We start from the raw sequence: 20,346 nt of genomic DNA on the forward strand, positions 1-20,346 counted from the left end.
TTTTTTTTTTCCAACCAAACAGGTTGAAAATACAATGTTTGCAAGATGCAAAATCCCTGAACACAGACGGCCGACTTTTCATATTACACAGGTTCTGCAGGGCTGACTGCAGGATTGCAGCATGCTTGGATTTTGGTATGGGACAGGGTCCCGGAGCCAATCTCTTCTTATACCCAAGGGTGACTACATGTACTTTCTCACTAGATTCTTTCCTTATTTCATCTCAGTAACCCATGGTTATTAATATCATAAATAGGACACGACACCTGTTTATAAATAAAGCTTTACTGGTGCACACCCATGCCCACTGTCTACATACTGTCGGCATCTGCTTCAATGTGACACCACCATGACCAGCTGGGACAGGAACAGTGTGGCCACAAAAGCACTGATATTTGCTACCTGTCCCCTGGAAACAGTTTGCTGACTCCTGTACTGAACTGCTGAGAGAGGACAAAAGAGATAACCCTGCATTTCTTTTTTTTTTTTTTTGAGGCGGAGTCTCGCTCTGTCGCCCAGACTGGAGTGCAGTGGCCGGATCTCAGCTCACTGCAAGCTCCGCCTCCCGGGTTTACGCCATTCTCCTGCCTCAGCCTCCGGAGTAGCTGGGACTACAGGCGCCTGCCACCTCGCCGGGCTAGTTTTTGTATTTTCAGTAGAGACAGGGTTTCACCGTGATAGTCAGGATGGTCTCGATCTCCTGACCTCGTGATCCGCCCGTCTCGGCCTCCCAAAGTGCAACCCTGCATTTCATGTGCTTAAGAATCATGTCAGCTGGGGGCAGTGGCTCATGCCTGTAATCCCAGAACTTTGGGAGGCTGAGGCGAGTGAATCACGAGGTCAGGAGGTCGAGACCATCCTGGCTAACACGGTGAAACCCCGTCTCTACTAAAAAAATAAAAAAAAATTACCCGGGCGAGGTGGCGGGTGCCTGCAGTCCCAGCTACTCGGGAGGCTGAGGCAAGAGAATGGCGTGAACCCGGAAGGCAGAGCTTGCAGTGAGCCAAGATCACGCCACTGCACTTCAGCCTGGGCGACAGATCAAGAAGAGCAAGACTCCGTCTAAAAAAAACAAGAATCATGTTGGGGCCGGATGCAATGGCTCACACCTGTCATCCCAGCACTTTGGGAGGCCGAGGTGGGTGATCACTTGAGGTCAGAAGCTCAAGACCAGCCTGGCCAACATGGTAAAACCCCATCTCTACTAAAAGTACAACATTAGCCAGGCGTGGTGGTGGCTGGTGCCTGTAAGCCCAGCTACTGAGGAGGCTGAGGCAGGAGAATCGCTTAAACCTGGGAGGCAGAGGTGGCAGTGAGCCAAGATCGCACCACTGCACTCCAGCCTGGGCCACAGGGAGAGACTCCATCTCAAAAAAATAAATAAAATAAAATAAAATAAATCATGTCAGGAAGTCTGCCTGCTGCAAACAAGTGAAGAATGGTGTCTAAGGGCCTCTTCTTACTGGGTGACAGCTTGTATGTGTGAAACAGACGTTAGTTAAGTATAAAATTTGCTACACATTAAATAGTAGAGAAATGTCTATGGATGACTTTCAGAAATGTAGAATCTATTAAGGACCTGAAAGTGTTTGAGCACGTGATTGAAGTGTGAAGAGGGGCCGCTTCAGTGCTGCAGGGGGGGCCTCCAGTTGTGTCCGGGGAGAGGGTCTGGCGCTGAGCCATACGGCTGGGATTCAGCGTGATCAGGGGCCAAGAGAAAGAAAACTACAGGATGGCTGGCAGTAAGGAAGGAGGATTTGCACTCCAGACCTCAAAGAAGTGGGGCCAGTTCCCTGCAAATGGGATCTGGCAGAGAAGAATCCTGGTGGAGAACATCGAGACAGGGGGAGGGGGGCCCTTCAGGACTCCAATCAAAGACTCACACTAACTGGCATCTCACAGGACGCTCTGGGAGGCCCAGGCATAGGACAGTGTGGAACAGACAGTTCCGGGAAAAACAGTGCCAGGAGTGGAAGTGGGTGCGGGGTGGGGGTGGGCACTGCCCAGCTGTCTGCAGAAAGGCTGGGCTGCTGGGTAGAAGAGGTGTGGATAAGGAAGAAAGGCGACAGTCTTCAGAGGGCAAACAAGGCGGATGGGACGATGGAGGTGCAGGGAAAAAGCAAGTGCATGGGAAACACAGCAGCCTGCGTGGTCACCACCACAACTCTGTCACTCAGAAGGGTTTCTGCCCTCAGGTCACACAGAGCAGGGCCCAGCTCTATGCCCAGACCTCATGCCTGGACAGCAGCACCCACTGAACTGTTCCCTGCCATCAGAGCCACCGTCCTCCTTCCTCCCTGCCCGACAAGTCCACATAGAGACCCCAGGCCCATTCAGGCTCAGTATTTGGCACTGTTCCCACCCACCTATGCAGAAGGCACAAACACTCCAAGCTCACAAAGCAAAAGGCAGAGCCTCCACTCTGGGCATGGACTGTGGTCACGGGCAAAAAACCGCAAGGGAAGCACTGCAACTTCTGCAGCTTCCACCCAAGTGTGGGCAATGAACCCAGCACGGACCTGCAGCTTTCACCAAGTGTGGACACTCAAACTGCTTTATGACCTAAGTTTACTTTTTCTGTTTTTTTTTTTTTTTTTTTTTTTTTTACTAGTAAAATACACACACCACAAAATTTACCATCTTCATCATTCTTAAGTGCACAGTTCAGTGGCATCAAATACATTCCAAATGTTGTGCCACCATCACCACTATCCACCTCCACAACTCTTTCCACCTTGTCAAACTGAAGCTCTGTTCCCATTAAGCCCTAACTCTCCATTCCCTTCCTCCAGCCCCAGCCTCCAGCCCCTTCTACTCTTTCTGTGTCCATCAGTTTGACGACTCTAGGGACCTCGTGTAAGTGGGATCGTACAATGTTTGTCCTTTTGTGGCTGACTTATTTCATTCGGCACAGTGTCACCAAGGCTCATCCATGCTGCAGCGCGGGCCCCAGCTTCGCCGCTTCTCAGGCTGAGTCACACGTCACTGTGTTTTGCACATGACACTTCTGATCCATGCGCCCGACAACCGGCCCTTGGGTGGCTTCCCCCTTTTGGCTGCTGTGGTTGATGCTGTTATCAACGTGGGTGTACAAACATCTCTTCAAGACTCTGCTTTCAGGGCTTCTGGGGCACATGCCTGGTAGTGGAATTGCTGGATCACATGGTAGTTCCATACTTAATTTTTTTGAGTTTTTCGCAGCGGTCGCACCATTCCACATTCCTACCAGCAGTGCACAACGGTTCCCATTTCTCCCCATCCTCACTGATATGTGTTATTTTCTGTTTTGATAGTAGCTATCCTCAATAGGTGTACGGTGGTATCTCACTGTGGTTTTGATTTACATTTACCTTATGATTAGTGGCATTGAACATCTTTTCATGTGCTTACTGACCATTTGTGCATCTTCTTTGAAAAAATGTCTATTCCAGTCTTTTGCTTTTTTTTTTTGGAGACAGTCTCACTCTGTCACCCAGGCTGGAGTGCAGTGGTCCGATCTCGGCTCACTGCAACCTCTACGGCCCGGGTTCAAGTGATTCTCCTGCCTCAGCCTCCCAAGCAGCTGGGACAACAGGCATGCACCACTATGCCTAGCTAACTTTTGTATTTGTAGTAGAGACGGGGTTTGACTGTATTGACCCGGCTGGTCTGGAACTCCTGACCTCAGGTGATCCACCTGCCTCGGCCTCCCAAAGTGCTGGGATTACAGGCGCAAGCCACTGGGCCCGGCCGCCTTTGCCGATTTTTTAATCAAGTTGTTTTTGTTGTTGAGTTGTAGGATTTTTTTGTATATTTTTAGTAGTAATTCCTCATCAGACATAGGATTTACAGATATTTTCTCCCACTCCATAGGTGCCTTTTATTCTGTTGACAGTGTCTTTTCTTTACAACTAGCCAAGTGCAGCAGTAAGAAGCAGGGAAACAGGAAAACAAGGAGATAGAAAGCTTGGTGCATCAAAAGATACCAAGTCTCATCAAACCCAGTGTGTCTGGGTTTTTGTTACCTACACTTTTGGTGTCACGTCTAAGAAATCACTGCCAAGTCCAATGTTATGGAGCCTTTGTCTTATGTTTTCTTCTAAGAATTTTATAGTTTAGGTCTTTTTATAGTAAGGGTCCAGTATCACTCTACCGCATGTGGATATCCCGTTTTCCCAGCACCATCTGTTGGAAAGCTGTCCTTTCCCCCCATTGAATGGTCTTGGCACTCTTGTCAAAAATCAACTGATCATGTAACACAAAGGTTTATTTCTGTGCTCTCTGTTCTAGTCCACTGGCCTATACGTCTATCTTTATGCCAGAATAACACTATTCTGAGTGCTATAGCTTTGTAGTAAGTTTTGAATCTCTCTTTCCATATATACATATATTATTTTTTAAGACAGTGTCTCACTCTGTCGCCCACGCTAAAGTACAGTGATACCATCATGGCTCACCACAGCCTCGACCTTCTGGGCTCCAGCAATCCTGCCACCTTAGCCTCTGGAGTAGCTGGGACCACAGGCACTCGCCACCATGCCTGGCTCATTTTTGTATTTTTGTAGAGACAGGGTTTTGCTATTTGCCCAGGCTGCTCTGGAACTCCTGAGCTCAAGCAACCCACTCACCTCAGCCTCTCAAAGTGCTGGGATGACAGGCTTGAGCCACTGCACCCAGCCAAATCTCTATACAGTTTTTTTTTTGAGACAGAGGCTCACTCTGTCGCTCAGGCTGGAGTGCAGTGGTGTTATCTTGGCTCACTGCAACCTCCACCTCCCAGGTTCAAGTGATTCTCCTGCCTCAGCCTCCCAAGTATCTGGGATTACAGGCATGTGCCACCACGCCCAGACAATTTTTGTATTTTTAGTAGAGATGGGGTTTCACCATGTTGGGTCAGGCTGGTCTCGAACTCCTGACCTCAAGTGATCCACCTGCGTCAGCCACTCAAGAAAGTGCTGGGATTACAGGCATGAGCCACCGCACCCGGCCCAAATCTCTGTATTTTAAAATCAACAATGAGACTTAATTTGTGGCCTAACATATGGTCTATCCTAGAAAGTGTCCCAGATGCACCTGAGAAGAGTGTACATGCTGCTGTTGGGCAGAGTATTCTGTATGTCCATTAAATCTAGTTGGTTTATGCTGTTAAGTCCTCCATTTCCTTTCTTATATGCTATACGGTTATTCTATCCATTATTGATAAGCGGAACCTGAGGTCTCCAACTATTACTGTAGAATTGTCTATGTCTCCCTTCAGCTCTATTGGTTTTACTTCTTGTATCTTGATGGTCTATCATTTGTTGGGTATGTAAATGTTTACACATGTAATTGTTATACCTTCTTATTGTACTTAAACTTCTATTACTATATATTGTCCTTCTTTATCTCTTGTAACCTTTTTTTATTTAAAAACCTATTTTGTCTGATACTAGAATAGCCACCTTGCTCTCTTTGGTTACTGTTTGCATGGAATATCTTTTTTCATCCTTTTATTTTCAATCTATTTGTGTCTTTGGATCTAAAGTGGGTCTCTTACAGACAGCATGTAGTAGGATCATGTGTTGTTTTTTTCTTAATGCGTCTGCCTTCATCCACTTAGTGTTGCCATAAAAGATAAAGAGATTTGTTTCCTGAGTCTGGTGGCGGGAAAGTTTAATATTGAGCAGCTACACCTGGTGGGGGCTTCATGCTCTGGCTCATGGTGGAAATTGGAAAGGGAGCAGGCACGTGCAAGAGACTACATGGTGAGAGAAGAAGGAAGAGACAGAGAAACCAAGGAAGCCAGATTCTTTTTTTTTTTTTTTTTGAGACGGAGTCTTGCTCTGTCGCCCAGGCTGGAGTGCAGTGACGCAATCTTGGCTCACTGCAAGCTCCGCCTCCTGGGTTCCTGCCATTCTCCTGCCTCAGCCTCCCGAGTAGCTGGGACCACAGGCGCCCACCACCTCGCCCGGCTAATTTTTTTGTATTTTTAGTAGAGACGGGGTTTCACCGTGGTCTCGATCTCCTGACCTTGTGATCCGCCCGCCTCGGCCTTCCAAAGTGCTAGGATTACAGGCGTAAGCCACTGCGCCTGGCCTGGAAGCCAGATTCTTTCAAACAACCCACTCTCAAGGCAGCTAATCTATTCCCCTGAGAGGGAGAAGTCACTCACCTGGAGGAGGGCACTGATCTACTCATGAGGAATCCATGCACATGACCAATCACCTCCAGGTAGGCCCCACCTCACAACACTGTCATATTGGAGATCTAATTTCAACATGAGCTTTGGTGTTGCCAAACCACATCCAAACCACAGCACTGCCAATCTTTGTCTTTTGATTAGAAAGTGCCATCTATTTACATTTAAAGCAACTACTGCTGAGGATTTACTTCTGTCATTTTGCTGTTTCCTACATGCCTTACAGCTTTTTTCATCCCTCATTTCTTGCACTACTGTCTTCTTTTATATTTAGCTGATTTTTTATAGTGGAATGTTTAAATTCTTTTCTCGTTTCCTTTTGTGCATGTTCTGTAGCTATTCTCTTTATGGTTACCATGGGGATTACATTTAACATCCTAAAGTTATAACATTCTAATTTAAATTTATACCAGCTTAACTTCAGTAACACAGAAAAACTCTGCTCCTTTACGTATCTGTTCCCACCCCTTTCATTTGCTGATGTCACAAAATGACATCTTTATTCATGCTGTGTCCCGAAACATAAACAATTCGTTTAAATGCATTAGTCTCTTAAGTTATGTAGGAAAAATGTGGAGTTACAAACTAAAGTTGCAATGATACTAGCTTGCAGACTAATTTTTTAAACGTATTCGTCTCTTAGATCTTATAGAAAACAAAAACCATTGTTACAATACTAGCTTTTAAAACTGCCCATGTCTTTACTTCTCATATGGCTTCAAGTTACTGTCTAGTGTCCTTTCTTTTCAACCTGCTATCCTCCTTTAAGTATTTCTTTGCAGGTCCAGGTCAGGTGGTAAGAAATTCCCTCAGGTTTTGTTTATCTGAGAATATCTTAATTTTTCCCGCACTCTTAAAGGACAGTTTCCATGGATATGGATACTTGGTTGAAAGATTTTTTTCTTTTATCACTCCATATACCAATGACATATTCTGTACCCCAAAGCTTCTGATGAGAAACCTGCCAATGATCTCACTGAGGAAACGTGTATGTGAGGAGTCTCTTTTCTCATCTGCTTTCAAGATTCTCTTTGTCTTTCCACAGAAGTGTCTCAAGTATAATGTGTCTAGTGTGGGTCTCTTTGAGTTTGTCTTACTGGACTTCACCAAGCCCCCTGGGTGTTCATATTCATGGGTTTCGTCAGATATTCTCTCCAGCCTTTTCTTACTCTCTTCTCTGTACTCCCACAATCCCTACTTGGTCCCCCTGATGACGCCCACAGGCCCCTCGGCTCTGCTCACTTTCCTTCGGCCTTTTTGTCTGCTTCTCAGACTTGATGATTTTCACTGTCCTATCTTCAAGTTTGCTCTCTCCTTCTTCTGTCTGTTCAGATCTGCCTTTGATTTCCTTTAGTGAGTTTTTCATTTCACTTATTATACTTTTTAGCTCCAGAATTTCTTTTGGTTCCTTTTTAGGTTTTCTAGCTCTTTATTGGTATTTCCATTTTGATCATACATCATTTTCTTGACTCTCTCCATAACTTCCTTTAGTTTCTGAGCATATTTAAGACGGTTATTTTAAAGTCTCTGTCTGGTAGTTCTGGCATCACATGTTTTCTGGGAACAGTTTCTGTTGACTTATTTTTTTCATCTGATTGGGCCATACCTTCCTGTTTCTTTGTATGCCTTGTAATTCTATGTTGAAAACTGGACATTTGAATCCAATAATGTAGAAACTCTGAAAAGCAGATTCTCCTCCTTTTCCAGCATTTACTGTTTTGTTGCTGTTCCTGGTTTTCTGTTGTTGTCATTTTTTATAGCTGTAGGCTGTCTCTGTGAGGAGGGTGAGCCAGAGATTTAAACTTAAGGTTTTCTCATGTCTTTCCTTAGCCTGTGCCTTTCTCTGGGCACATGCAGTCACTTTGTAATTTACCCCATATACACAGTTGCTTCTGAATATCCTGGTCTTTAATGTCTGGCTCCCAAAAGGAGAAAACAATGAAAATGAACTGGGGAGACAAAAAGAGTATTGGCCCATTAGATCTCTCGGACATCTCATGGAAGAAAGGCTTGCAACCGGATGAGAGGGCCTCTCTGTACGCCCCTGGGGACAAGGCCCTCTTTGCCCACCCTGGCTCCCACAAGCTGCATGTACACTGTTCCAGGAACACCGCACACCCTGCACCACAGGGCTGAGGAAGGGAGTGGGCAGCAGAGCTGAAACTGACTGAAATTAACATCCCAGCCTCCCGCCTAGAAGCTGCAAACCTTCAGTAGACTCCAGAGTCCCAAACAGTTCCATCAGCCAGACTCTGCCAGGGGAACTGCTGTCTAGGTGAGGAGGTGAATTCCGGGTCTTCCTGCCCCACTATTTTTCTAGAATTCTCTGAAATCAGCTTTTGGTGCTGTGAGGGTCATGTTTTAATCGTGAACCGCTACACGTTGGAGAGATACAGAACAAGCTGCTAACAAAGATGCCAGTCCACTCTGTAAAAAGAATGAATGCTCACCTAAAACAATGCTGGGTGCCTGAGATCCCGAGTCAGCACAGCCCTCGCCAGCCTGGGGCTGTCACACAAATACATGTTCCCAACCTTCTTGCACAGCACAGATCTTTCATTTCTGATACTGCAGAGTGGAGGGTGCAGAACAGGTCGAACAGAGTCACAGCCACCCTCCATCTAAAACTAAGAATTACAGCTGCCCATGGGAAGGAGCTACACGCACGGGCTCTGCTATGACTTCAGCGGTACCATGCACGCTGAAACCGACATGCGACTCTGCTCTTCCTGCCTGCCTGTGGTAAACTTAAGGGGGCAGCAGGAGGGAAAGAGCGGAACCGTCTGTGATCATGGCCACAGTAATTAAAAATTAACAGAACGACATGACAGGAAATCTCAGCCTTTCTTTGATAACCTGGCTCCAACACCCCTCCCACAGGGAGGCAACAAGGAATGGCAGGCCATGGAGTGAGAGTTGAAGAAATAAAAGTGATAAGGGCAGACAAATTCTGAGGCAGACAGGAGCCTGGTGAAACCCGACCTTCAAGTCAAAGGCAGCCTGAAGCCTAAAAACTGGGCTGCCAGTTCCCGACAGAATCCACAACCTGGAGTGAGAACTTCCTTGAGGCCTTTTGGCTAATCAAATGGTGTCTTTTCCAGGCCTGCGCATGGACCAATCAGCACGCACTTTCTCATTCCGGGCCCACATATGGACCAATCAGCACGCACGTCCTCCATTCTGGGCCTACATATGGACCAATCAGCACGCACGTCCTCCATTCCGGTCCCACAGAAACCCCCAGACGCAGTCACACTGCAGGGCTGCCTGCCTGCCGGAAGCAGCTACTGACTTTGGGGCTCCTCTCCGCTGAGAGCTGTTCTGTTGCTCAATAAAACTCTTCTCCACCTTGCCCCCCCTCCAGTTGTCCACGGACACAGGACAGGAACTCGGGACCCACCCAACAGCGGCTGCAGAAAGGGCTGTAACAGGTTCCTGGCCGGCTCACTGAGCTGCCGGCCGTGACACGCTCCCCTTCGCTGAACTGGGAGTGAAGAGCGGTGATTCCTTCTGGGGACCCAAACCTTGGGATTCCTCAAGCCAGAGCTGTAACACTACAGCCCTCCTGCCCTCCGCTGGTGTCCGCGGCTGCCACGTGTGATGGCGAGCAGCAGTGGAGCCAGGCACTCCTGGGAGCTGCAGGCCAGAGCGAAAGCGGCAGAACTGGACGAGCTGAAAACACACCCCAGCCCGTACTGTGGGTGGCGAGAGCGATAGAGCCATAGAACACTCTCCCACCCCATCCCCTTGGGGCTCCGCAGTTGCTGGTGACTCCAAGTTTTGGGGCAGCACCGTGTTCCCCTCATCCAGACGCCAGCGCCTGCAGCGTGAACTGCTTGCAGTATGCCTCAGCCAGCCAAAGCTCTGCACAGAGCCAGAGCCTGGAGCTGCCCGCCCCGCCACAGCAGCCAAGCAAGCCTGGCTGTGCACAGTGGCCCCACGCCACGCTTGCTCACCAACACACACCTCGCTGCTCCACTCCCGGCTTGTCCTCAGAAGGTGTGGGACCTGGGCCGGTAGCATGAGCCGAGTACAGCCTGCTGGGCCGAGTGGGCAGAATGAGCCTAGCAGATGCGAGTGGAACTCAAGCAGAGGCGCCGCTGGCCACAGAGGTTTACGGCTGGCAAAGTGACACTCAAGGGATCCTGTGACAACAGGACAGAACCTACCCAAATTCCTGCTCTGTATGGACACTGTTGTAAAAGGCCTTTGTCTCGCTCTGCCATCCCGGTAAGTGGACTCTGCACCCCTGGTCCCCGGACACTTGACAGCGGACTCCTCCATCCGCACTCCTGTCTTCCCAGCCATGTAGAAAGGTGCACTGATGGCCACCACAAGACAAGGCAGCTGTGCGTGCCATGCTCCTCTCTAGGAAACACGTTCTAGCACAGAAACTGTTCCTTCATGCCCACTCCGGAAGCCCTGGGGTGACAACACACGGAAGCAGCTGAGGCTGAGTATCTTAACCACTGGATCAAAGCAGGCAGCTAACTGCCGAGCAGGTCTCCTCCATGGCTCGAGGCCGTTTTACACACTGTCCTCGGCTAACTTGCTGATGGATCACCCACTTCCAGGTTGCGGATAAGGAAGGGGTGGTGGAGGAAGGGGGCTGTGGAAGGGTAAACTGGGGCCTGCTAAACACACTGGGTACTTTGTTTTTAGAAAGCTCTTTTTAAAAGATGATGATATAATAAAGCTAAAATAGGAAAAGAAAATCTCGACACTTTAACAACACTTCAGACATTACTTGTACGTCCTAATATACGTGAGCATAACTCCATAGTTTTGCAAAACAACAAGTTTAACTGTTTCAAACAAAATTAAGTCAAATAGCAAAAAAGTTGATGATGAGGGCAGTAGATAATGACTGATTTTGTTTTCTAACTTCCAATGAAAAGAACCAGGGCTCCCTGGAGAAAGCTGATTCTGGCACTGGGCAGGGACAAGGCAAGCAGACCATCCAGTGAATTGGGAAGGTCTTCATGAAGAGGTGGGCGTCGCCCCAGGACTCAGAACCAGCCTAGGGGGACCCCACCGGACAAACTTAGAACAATTTGAGCAACAACATAAATAAGGATAGGAATGGATTACAGTCCAGAGACTCAAATAAGAGTCCATAAGTCAGTACTTAAATAGGCCGGGGGTGATGGCTCACGCCTATAATCCTAGTACTTTGGGAGGCCAAGGCAGGAGGACTGCCTGAGCCCAAGAGTTCAAGACTAGCCTGAGCAACATAGCAAGACCCCCATCTCTATTTTTTTTTTAAGTTTTTTTTTTCTTTTTTTTAAGAGTAAATGAACAGATAACTGTGTGGATGGACAGGAAAGTGAAGCACCTCCTTACAGTAGAAACTGAAATATCAAGAGGAAATGATGGGAGTTGGAAAACCACCATTTGGCACCCACCGTGCAGTACGAGTTGAGCGTGGGTCATGGCAGATGCTGAAGCCCCTGGTGGGATGTGATGGGAGGTACCTGCAACACCTTAGGGTCTCTCCCCACAAGACATGCTTGCAATCTGGGGAGCAGTAACTTTAAGATGGAGGGATGTGCAGACTCCAGCAGCAGAACAGGACAAAAAGCCACCAAAATTCAATTCCTAAGGACACTTGTCAGTCACCTGCATCACTCCACGACCTGCACCCAATCCTGGGAAATGCTGGGCAAACCCCCATCAGACACATTCTATGAAACACCTGGCCTGTACTCAAAACGTCACGGTTAAGAAAGACAAAGAAGGCTGACAATGCTTCAGATCAAAGGAAACTAGCAAGACACAACGCAGGTGCTCAAGGCTCCAGGACTAGATTTTATTTGTCCTTTGCCCTAAAGGACACTCAGGCATGGGAACTGCGGAACGGGACACTGAGATTAGAGACCAGCATCGCGGGACACTTCCTCACCGGGGCGTCTGTGTTATTTATTATAAATAATAAATAACATTAGTTATTTCCTAAATACTAGGGGGCGAGATTGTGCCACGTGGTAAAATGAGTAAAGGGTACACAGGACTTATCTGTAGAATTTTTGCAACTTTGCTGGAGGTCTGAAAATACTTAAATTAAAAAAAATTTTTTTTTTTTTTTTGAGATGGAGTCTCGCTCCGTCGCCCAGGCTGGAGTGCAGTGGTGCGATCTCGGCTCACTGCAAGCTCCGCCTCCCGGGTTCACGCCATTCTCCTGCCTCAGCCTCCCAAGAAGCTGGAACTACAGGGGCCCGCCACCACACCCGGCTAATTTTTTGTATTTTTAGTAGAGACGGGGTTTCACCGTGTTAGCCAGGAAGGTCTCGATCTCCTGACCTCATGATCCACCCGCCTCAGCCTCCCAAAGTGCTGGGATTACAGGCATGAGCCACTGCGCCCAGCCAATAAAAAGTATCTTTAAAGTCCAGAAAAAGACAGACACCTGTGGCCAGGTGATCATCCTCAAGTGAAGCCTTGCCGGCAGCAGCAGCATTCACGAGGGCCGGCAAGAAGGGCCTTGCATCTCTCCAGGATGGCGCCAAACGCACGTATTCCATCCCAGAAGCTGAGGTGGTTTGAAAGCCCAGGGAACCCTGTCGTGTCGCTCACTCTGACGTCCCCGCGCCCTCCCAGCACCTCCCACAAAAGGTCCCCAGTAAGGAATCAAACGTTCATCCACTCCCAGAACTGGCCACAGAAGCAGCCAGCCCAGGAGAGTGAGGAGCATGCCCAGAGCGAGGTGGCTGGTGGCAGAGCAGCTGGAGTGGGCGGTGGTCCCTCACCCTGGGCCAGGGGCTTCCCCAGCACACCCCAGCATTTCCAAAGGCACTTCACCTACAAACCAGGAAAGCTTCCAACTCCAAGGTCTTCTCCCCACAGAGACCAAGTGAGTAAGATACTAGTAAAGAAAACAGTCTTCATCTTGAGAATGTTAACAAGCTAGGAAATCAATGCTGGCCTGAGCCAAGGCTTCAGAGCAGACGTCAGGTGTGCCTCCTCAGGCACACAGGCGAGCACGGGAGGGCCGGCTGACGTCAACAGTCATTCATCAAGAGCAGCACAAGCACTTACAGTCAAACAGAACTCTGACCTGGCAAGGGGCAGGCTCGAAACATACATTCAAAGAGCAAAGACAGTTGCTGGGTCTCCCTTTTACCTGTCTGTGATTTTGTGGTGGCCATGTAGCATTGGTTCTGAGGTAGCGACTGATGAAGGGATGGGAAGGGGGGTAAAAGCTGCTGTCGTCCAAAGTCAGAAATGTTTTTGTTGATGTCCTCTTTTGGTTCCTTATGATCTCTAGCTTCTCGAACTTCTCTGGGATCTTTACTGGCTGCATGCTTCAAAACAAAGACAGTGAATAACTATAACTGCATAAGCAGATGGTCATTGAAATAACATGCAACCAAAATCACAGTTCTTCTCCCCATTAATTCCCCACAACTGAAAGATGAGATACAATGGAGAGAGGAGAAAGTCTGCAAGCAGAAACAGCACAGCTGTCCTCACAAAAGCACCTGCCACTAAGATGTGTGTGCCTAGTTGCCCCTCAGATGGGTTAGGTCAGCATCTACAAACCACAGCCCAAGCTAAGAACAGCATTTACAGGACTAAAGGTCAGAAGGAGGAACGAGGAGGAAGGAGGAGCAGTGACCACATGTGGTCCACAAAACCTGAAACATTTTCTAGCTGGTTCTCTGTCTGCAGAAAAAAAATGTTCCAACTCCTGACTTAGGTAATACATTTACTAAGCTAAAAAATACCCAAAATGGGCAGCATCGAAACTTCTCAAAAACTGCTTTCCCAGTTTATCGTGGCTAAACATTATGTTTGCAACATCCCCAATGGTATTTATCCCACAGTAGGTAACTATGTTGTGTGTTAAAATGGTATTTTACTCAGTCTCACTGATCTCCTAAATCTGCCTTGTCTCAGCCTGCAGGGCAGGGCTGTGAAACCGACAGCAAACTCCCAGTAGTTCCTTCATTGCAGAAGGCACAGACACAACTGAACCTCCACTCTCTGTCTGCTCCCCCGTCACCTACAGACCTGTGATACTGTAACTTTAAATCTAATTCAATTGAACCACACTTAACTGTGCAATACACAGTAAAAAGTGGTAAAAGATAGGGCATTCTTCAGGAGATGGCACTGGCAGAACTGAATGTCACATGAAAAAGAACGGAGCTGGACCCTTTTCTAAATCATATATAAAAATTAACCCAAGACAGACCACAGACCTAACTACAAAACCTAAAACCATAAACCTCTTAGAGAAAACAGGTGGAAAGCTTCCCAACATTTGGATCTGGCAATTATTTCTTAGGCATGAAACCAAAAGTACAGGCAACAAAGGAAAAACAGACAAACTGGACTTAATCAAAGTTAAAATTTCTGGGCCAGGTGCGGTGGCTCACACCTGTACTTCCAGCACTTCGGGAGGCCAAGGGGGAAGGATCACTTGAGGCCAGGAATTCAAGATGAGTCTGGGCAACATAGCAAGACCCTGTCTCTACAAAGAAAAATTTCTAAAACTTAAAATTTATGTGCATCAAAGGACACAGTTAACAGTGAAAAAAGCATGCTATGGAATGGGGGAAACATCTGCAAATCCATCAGCAATTATTATCCAGAATATATGAAAAAGTCTTACAATAATAAAAAACAACCAGATTAAAAAATGGGCAAAAGACGTGAAGAAACATTTCTTCAAGGAAGACATACAAATGGCTGATGAACACATGAAAAGATGCTTAACCTCATTAGGGAAATGCATATCCAAACCAGGTGAGTCCCATTCACACACTAGGAAAAAAGAATGCTTAACCTCGTTAGGGAAATACGTATCCAGACCTCGGTGAGTACCATGGATGGCTACCAGGAAAGAATAGAAAATAGTGTTGTGAGAACTGGAGAAATGGGAACCCTTGTGCACTGCTGGTAGGAATGTGGAATGGTGTGGCCACTGCGAAAAACTCAAAAAATTAAGTATGGAACTACCATGTGATCCAGCAATTCCACTACTGGGCATGTGCCCCAGAAGCACTGAAAGCAGAGTCTTGAAGAGATGTTTGTACACCCACGTTGACAGCAGCATCAACCACAGCAGCCAAAAGGGGGAAGCCACCCAAGGGCCGGTTGCCGGGCGCATGGATCAGAAGTGTCGTGTGCAAAACGCAGTGACGTGTGACTCAGCCTGAGAAGTGGCGAAGCTGGGGCCCGCGCTGCAGCGTGGATGAGCCTCGGGGACACTGTGCCGAATGAAATAAGTCAGCCACAAAAGGACAAACGTTGTACGATCCCACTTACACGAGGTCCCTAGAGTCGTCAGACTGATGGACACAGAAAGTAGAATGGCATTGCCAGGGGCTGGGAGAGAGGGATGGGAAGTCAGTGTTGAAAGGAGACAGAGCTTCAGTTTGGGAAGATGAAGAGGTTCCAGAGATGGAGGGTGGTGATGGCTGCGCAGCAGTGTGAATGTGCCTGATGCACTGAGCTGTTCACTTAAAAATGGTTATGTTTGATGTGATGTGTTTTACCACACACACACAAACACACACACGACAAGGCACCTGCATCAAGTAGAGTCAAGGTCAGGGAGAAGTGAACAAGGTCATAAGTAATGGTAACTCGAAGTACTCGGTGGGTCCGTGGCATGGGTGAACATGTGGCTGCAGAGACGGCTCTGAGGGATTCAGGAGGTGCTTGCAGAGATTACAGGTGAGGCAGGGAGGCAGAGCGAGAGTTCCAGGTTAAGAGCACACGGAGCAGAAAAGGGTAGCACCTGGCTTGGATGGGAGATGAGAGGGGTGTGCCAGGGCGAGCCGGAAGGCACAGGGGAGCACGTGCTCTTGGGGCTGGCTCTCATGACCTCACCGTCTCTGCCTCTCTCTGTCCCACAGGCACACTGTGTCTGTGTCTGTTTCCCTCCCTCCTTCCCTTTCCGTCTCTCGAGCGCATCTTGCTGCCATGTGGTATTTGCAAAGCTTCTCACTGAGCCCACACTAAGCTGCCAGACACCCCACTGATGTCCAGAACAGACAGAACCACCTGGGCTCCCTACTGGGGAACCTGCCCTGGATTCACGTTCCAGTGACCACAGCTCTCTGGAGTTTTTTGTTGCTTCTCCCCATGGAGACCTGTCCAGCTCAGCAACCCTGTTTGCCACATTCAGTGATTTCCTCTTGGAATATACCTCCACCCCTGGGATGCCCTTACTTTTTCCCTGAGAGATGAATGCTCTCCTCCCTCCAAAGCACAGTTCAGACACGACAGCTCCTCCTGCCATGTCCACTAATGAATGCACTTCGCACATGGAACACTGTTTGAAAGCCACACGAACGCCACACGTCTGCTTTACAAAGTGTCTTGGTCTTTCTCCAGTACACCAGGTTTGAGTGCAATGAAGTCACTGTTAGAACTCAGAAGTCAGTCCCCTTTTAGGTCACCTACAAACCATCGTGCAGGCTGCTTGGTTCATGTGGCCATCCCCCTCAGCTGGTGCTTACAAATACAAAATGCACTTTCAAAGTACATTATCAATGAAGGTACAAAAACAAACCCTGAAGAGGAAATAGCCATGCGAGGCTAATTCTTGCCTGCCGAGGTACACAACCTATTCTTTAATTTAAAAGGTTATTTTCAAAAATCTCAACAGTAAGACTAAGAACAGCTTAACCGAAGTGAGGATTCTAGATTTAGATTTTGCTGGGACTCTTATCTAACAAAGCACAAGGAAAGTGAAGACCTAGCCATGGAGGCAGTGCGGCCAGCGGCTGGCCCATCTTCACATGGCCTGGTTCTGGGAGGGCAGCCCTTCCCTAAGGCTCTTCCCTCCTGGGGGGTGGAGGGGCCCCTTCACTGAGGCTCTTCCCTTCTGGGGGGGCAGGGGGTTCCCCTCCCAAAGGTTCTTCCCTCCTGGCGGGGGGGCGGGAGGTTCCCGTCGCCAAGGCTCTTCCCTCCTGGGAGGGGCGAGGGGTTCCCATCCCTGAGGCTCTTCCCTCCTGGGGGGATGGGAGGGGCCCCTTCGCTGAGGCTCTTCCCTCCTGGGGGGGGCCCATCCCCCAGGCTCTTCCCTCCTAGGGGGTGGGGAGACCCCCTCCCTGAGGCTCCTCCCTCCTGGTGGTGGTGGGGGGGGGGCTCTGCACCAGTGTGAGTCTCACAGTGGGACACATGGTAGCACTTCTTCACATAATTGCCAAGAACCACCTCCAGTGCAGACTGACAGGCACCACCTCTCTCCCAGCACCTGGAGCCTAGAGTGGGTACCAGGAGGGGAGGTGTGGAAACACACACAGAGGAAAACAAGGGGCCCCATGCTGACACCTCCGGGAGTGGGCACAACTCAATCAGGGAAATGGAGCTGCCAACCAGGCCACAGTAACAACCATTTCCATGTAGAAAAAAATGTTCCCTTCCGGTGGCTTCCACTTTCTTTGCTCTAACAATGGTGAACCTGCCAGTGAGCAGGCCACGCTCTGAGGATCTTTATGATGGGGATCAACGCCAGACACAGGGTCCAAATCCCTTGGTTCTCGCCACGGGATAGTGAGACTGCAGCCGTGACAACACCTTCATGTTTAAACTTTTACGAGAATATTCGTATTTATTAACAAAGACTGCAACATTCATTTTATCACTGGAAAGACTTTTTAAAACATAATTTTCAATAAATTCTGGTTTTTAAAAACACCAAACAAGACTAAATTGGGTTTGGGGTGGCAGGAAATCCTGACTGAAGGGTGGAGAGGCCAGGCCCAGAACCACAGACACAGAGCACACCCCAGGCACGGGGGGCACCCACCCACCCACCGTCTCTGCTGCACCACCTCCGTGGGGCCCACAGACACAGCCCTGCCCTGGCTCAGCCCATCCCCTCCTTCTCCCGCAGGCTCCCCTAGGAGCAGAGCAAGTTGTCCAGGGTGCAGAGAGGCCGTGGAGGATCTTCAGCAAACCAGGTCCCGAAGCCTCAAAACACTCAGGTTCTCTCTTCCTACAGCTGACCCACCTGTGAATGTACAGCAGTTTTCAACCAAATGATGTGTCGTAATCAGACTTTAATTATTGTAGCAACTTAATCTAAAACAAAGCGATCACTTAAATAAGCCTCATGGTCGGACAATTTTTTTTTTTAATTTCAAATTGCTTTTTTTTCCTACAGGAATGTGATAGGATGACAATAAAAGATCCTCACGAATAAACATATATCAGAATAAAATCCTGGAAGTAGGACTGTAATAAAACTTCAGGGAGATGAAAGATGCACAGTTTCTAATGGGTTTTAAAACTGTGACCGGTGCGCCATCCACAGGCAAAAATAAATTCAACCTCAGCCCAAGCCTCAGACTTTATACAAACATTAACTCAAAATGGATCACAGATTTAAAGTTCACACAAAACTAAAAAAAAAAAAAAATTAGAGAAATTGATATCTAGGGCTAGGTGAAGAGTTCTCACGCACAACACCAATAGCACAATCCACAGGAGAAAACTGATCAACTGGGCTTCATCAAAATGAAACACCTTTGCTCTGTGAAAGAAATTTGGAGAGAAAGAAGAGAAGCTTCAGACCAGCAGAAAATACTGGAAACCACATATCTGACAAACGCTTATACGGAACTCTCAAAGCTAACAAAACAATGTAATTATAAAATGAGCAAAACTCTGAAAGACATTTCCCCAAAGACGACACACTGATGGCAAAGCAATATATGGAAGGGGACAAGCGTGAGAGGTGTGGGAGGAAACAAGGGTGAGAGGCGTGGGGGAGGATGAGGGTGAGATGTGTAGGAGGGGATGACGGTCACAGGCATGGAAGAGGGTGAGAGTGAGAGGCATGGAAGGGGGTAGGGGGTGAGGGTGAGAAGCGTGGGAGGGGGTGAGGGTGAGAGGCGTGGGGGAGGGGTGAGGGTGAGCGGCGTGGGGGAGGGGTGAGGGTGAGAGGCGTGGGAGGGGTATTACAGGCGTGGGAGGGGTGAGGCGTGGGAGGGGTGACAGTGAGCTGCGTAGGAGGGGAGAGTGAGCGGCATGGGAGAGGTAAGGATGAGAGGCGTGGGAAGCGGTGAGGGTGAGAGGCCTGGGAGGGGGAGGGGGAGAGGCGCGGGGGGGGGTGAGGGTGAGAGGCGTGGGAGGGGTATTACAGGCGTGGGAGGGGTGAGGCGTGGGAGGGGTGACAGTGAGCTGCGTAGGAGGGGAGAGTGAGCGGCATGGGAGAGGTAAGGATGAGAGGCGTGGGAAGCGGTGAGGGTGAGAGGCGTGGGAGGGGGAGGGGGAGAGGCGCGGGAGGGGGTGAGGGTGAGCGGCGCGGGAGGGGGTGAGGGTGAGCGGCGTGGGAGGGGGAGAGGGTGAGCGGCGTGGGAAGGGGAGAGGAGCGGCGTGGGAGGGGTGAGGGTGAGCGGCGTGGGAGGGGTGAGGGTGAGCGGCGTGGGAGGGTCAGGGTGAGCGGCGTGGGAGGGGGTGTGTGTGAGAAGCCTGGGAGAGGAGGCTCCCCATCAGCAGTCACAGGATGCGCATGCTGAAGCCTCAAGGAAACATCACCAGCACACCCAACAGAAGGGCTAAATAAAAAGCGGGTAAGAGCTAACACCGGTGTCCCGAGAGGACGACGCTGGTGAAGATGGGAGAAAGCCGACTCCTGCACCACCGCTGGTGGGCGTGTGAAATGCAGCCACTCTGGAGTACCGTTCTGCAATTTCCTCATAAAACTAACCCAAAGGCCATACAACCCAGTGATTATGCTCCTGTGTATTTGACGCACAGAGGTAAATCTTATTTCCAAAATGTGTACATAAATGTTCAGAGCGGCTCTAAAGTAAAAATGCCCAGTGTCCTTCAGCAGGTGAGTGCCCACCTACAAGGCTGTCCACACCCCACAGAACACCAAAGCTTCAGCAGAGAACGGGATGGGCTAATGAGACATAACTTGGATGGATTTTAAGAGAACTAAGCTGAGTGACAAAAGCTACTTTCAAAAGGTTACATACACTGTAATTCCATTTATATAAAATCAGAAATAGGCCGGACATGTTGGATCATGCCAACCTGAGGCTGGCACAGGTTCAGGTCTGGTTGGCAGCTACACAGGGTGACGTCAGGGACCCTGGTGTGAGGGGGCTTCCGCATCTCGACTGTGCTCTGGTGTGAAGGGGGTTCTAATCTTAACACTGCTGGTGTGAAGGGGCTTCCGCAGCTCAGCTGTGCCCTGGTGTGAAGGGGGTTCTAATCTTAAC

The 20,346-nt window shown here is 48.9% G+C and overlaps 1 protein-coding gene across 1 annotated transcript in view; it reads right to left on the reverse strand.

Moving 5' to 3' along the window:
* The window catches only part of EHMT1 (euchromatic histone-lysine N-methyltransferase 1), a 170,994-nt gene that overhangs the window by 89,658 nt on the left and 60,990 nt on the right, over positions 1-20,346 (reverse strand). The window contains exon 4 of the mRNA XM_011957223.1: positions 13,278-13,458. Coding sequence (XP_011812613.1) covers positions 13,278-13,458 — 181 coding nt within the window. The remainder of the gene's footprint in view (positions 1-13,277; positions 13,459-20,346) is intronic.

Source organism: Colobus angolensis, unplaced genomic scaffold, assembly GCF_000951035.1.
Source record: "Colobus angolensis palliatus isolate OR3802 unplaced genomic scaffold, Cang.pa_1.0 Scaffold44, whole genome shotgun sequence".
NCBI classification, from domain to species: domain Eukaryota; kingdom Metazoa; phylum Chordata; class Mammalia; order Primates; family Cercopithecidae; genus Colobus; species Colobus angolensis.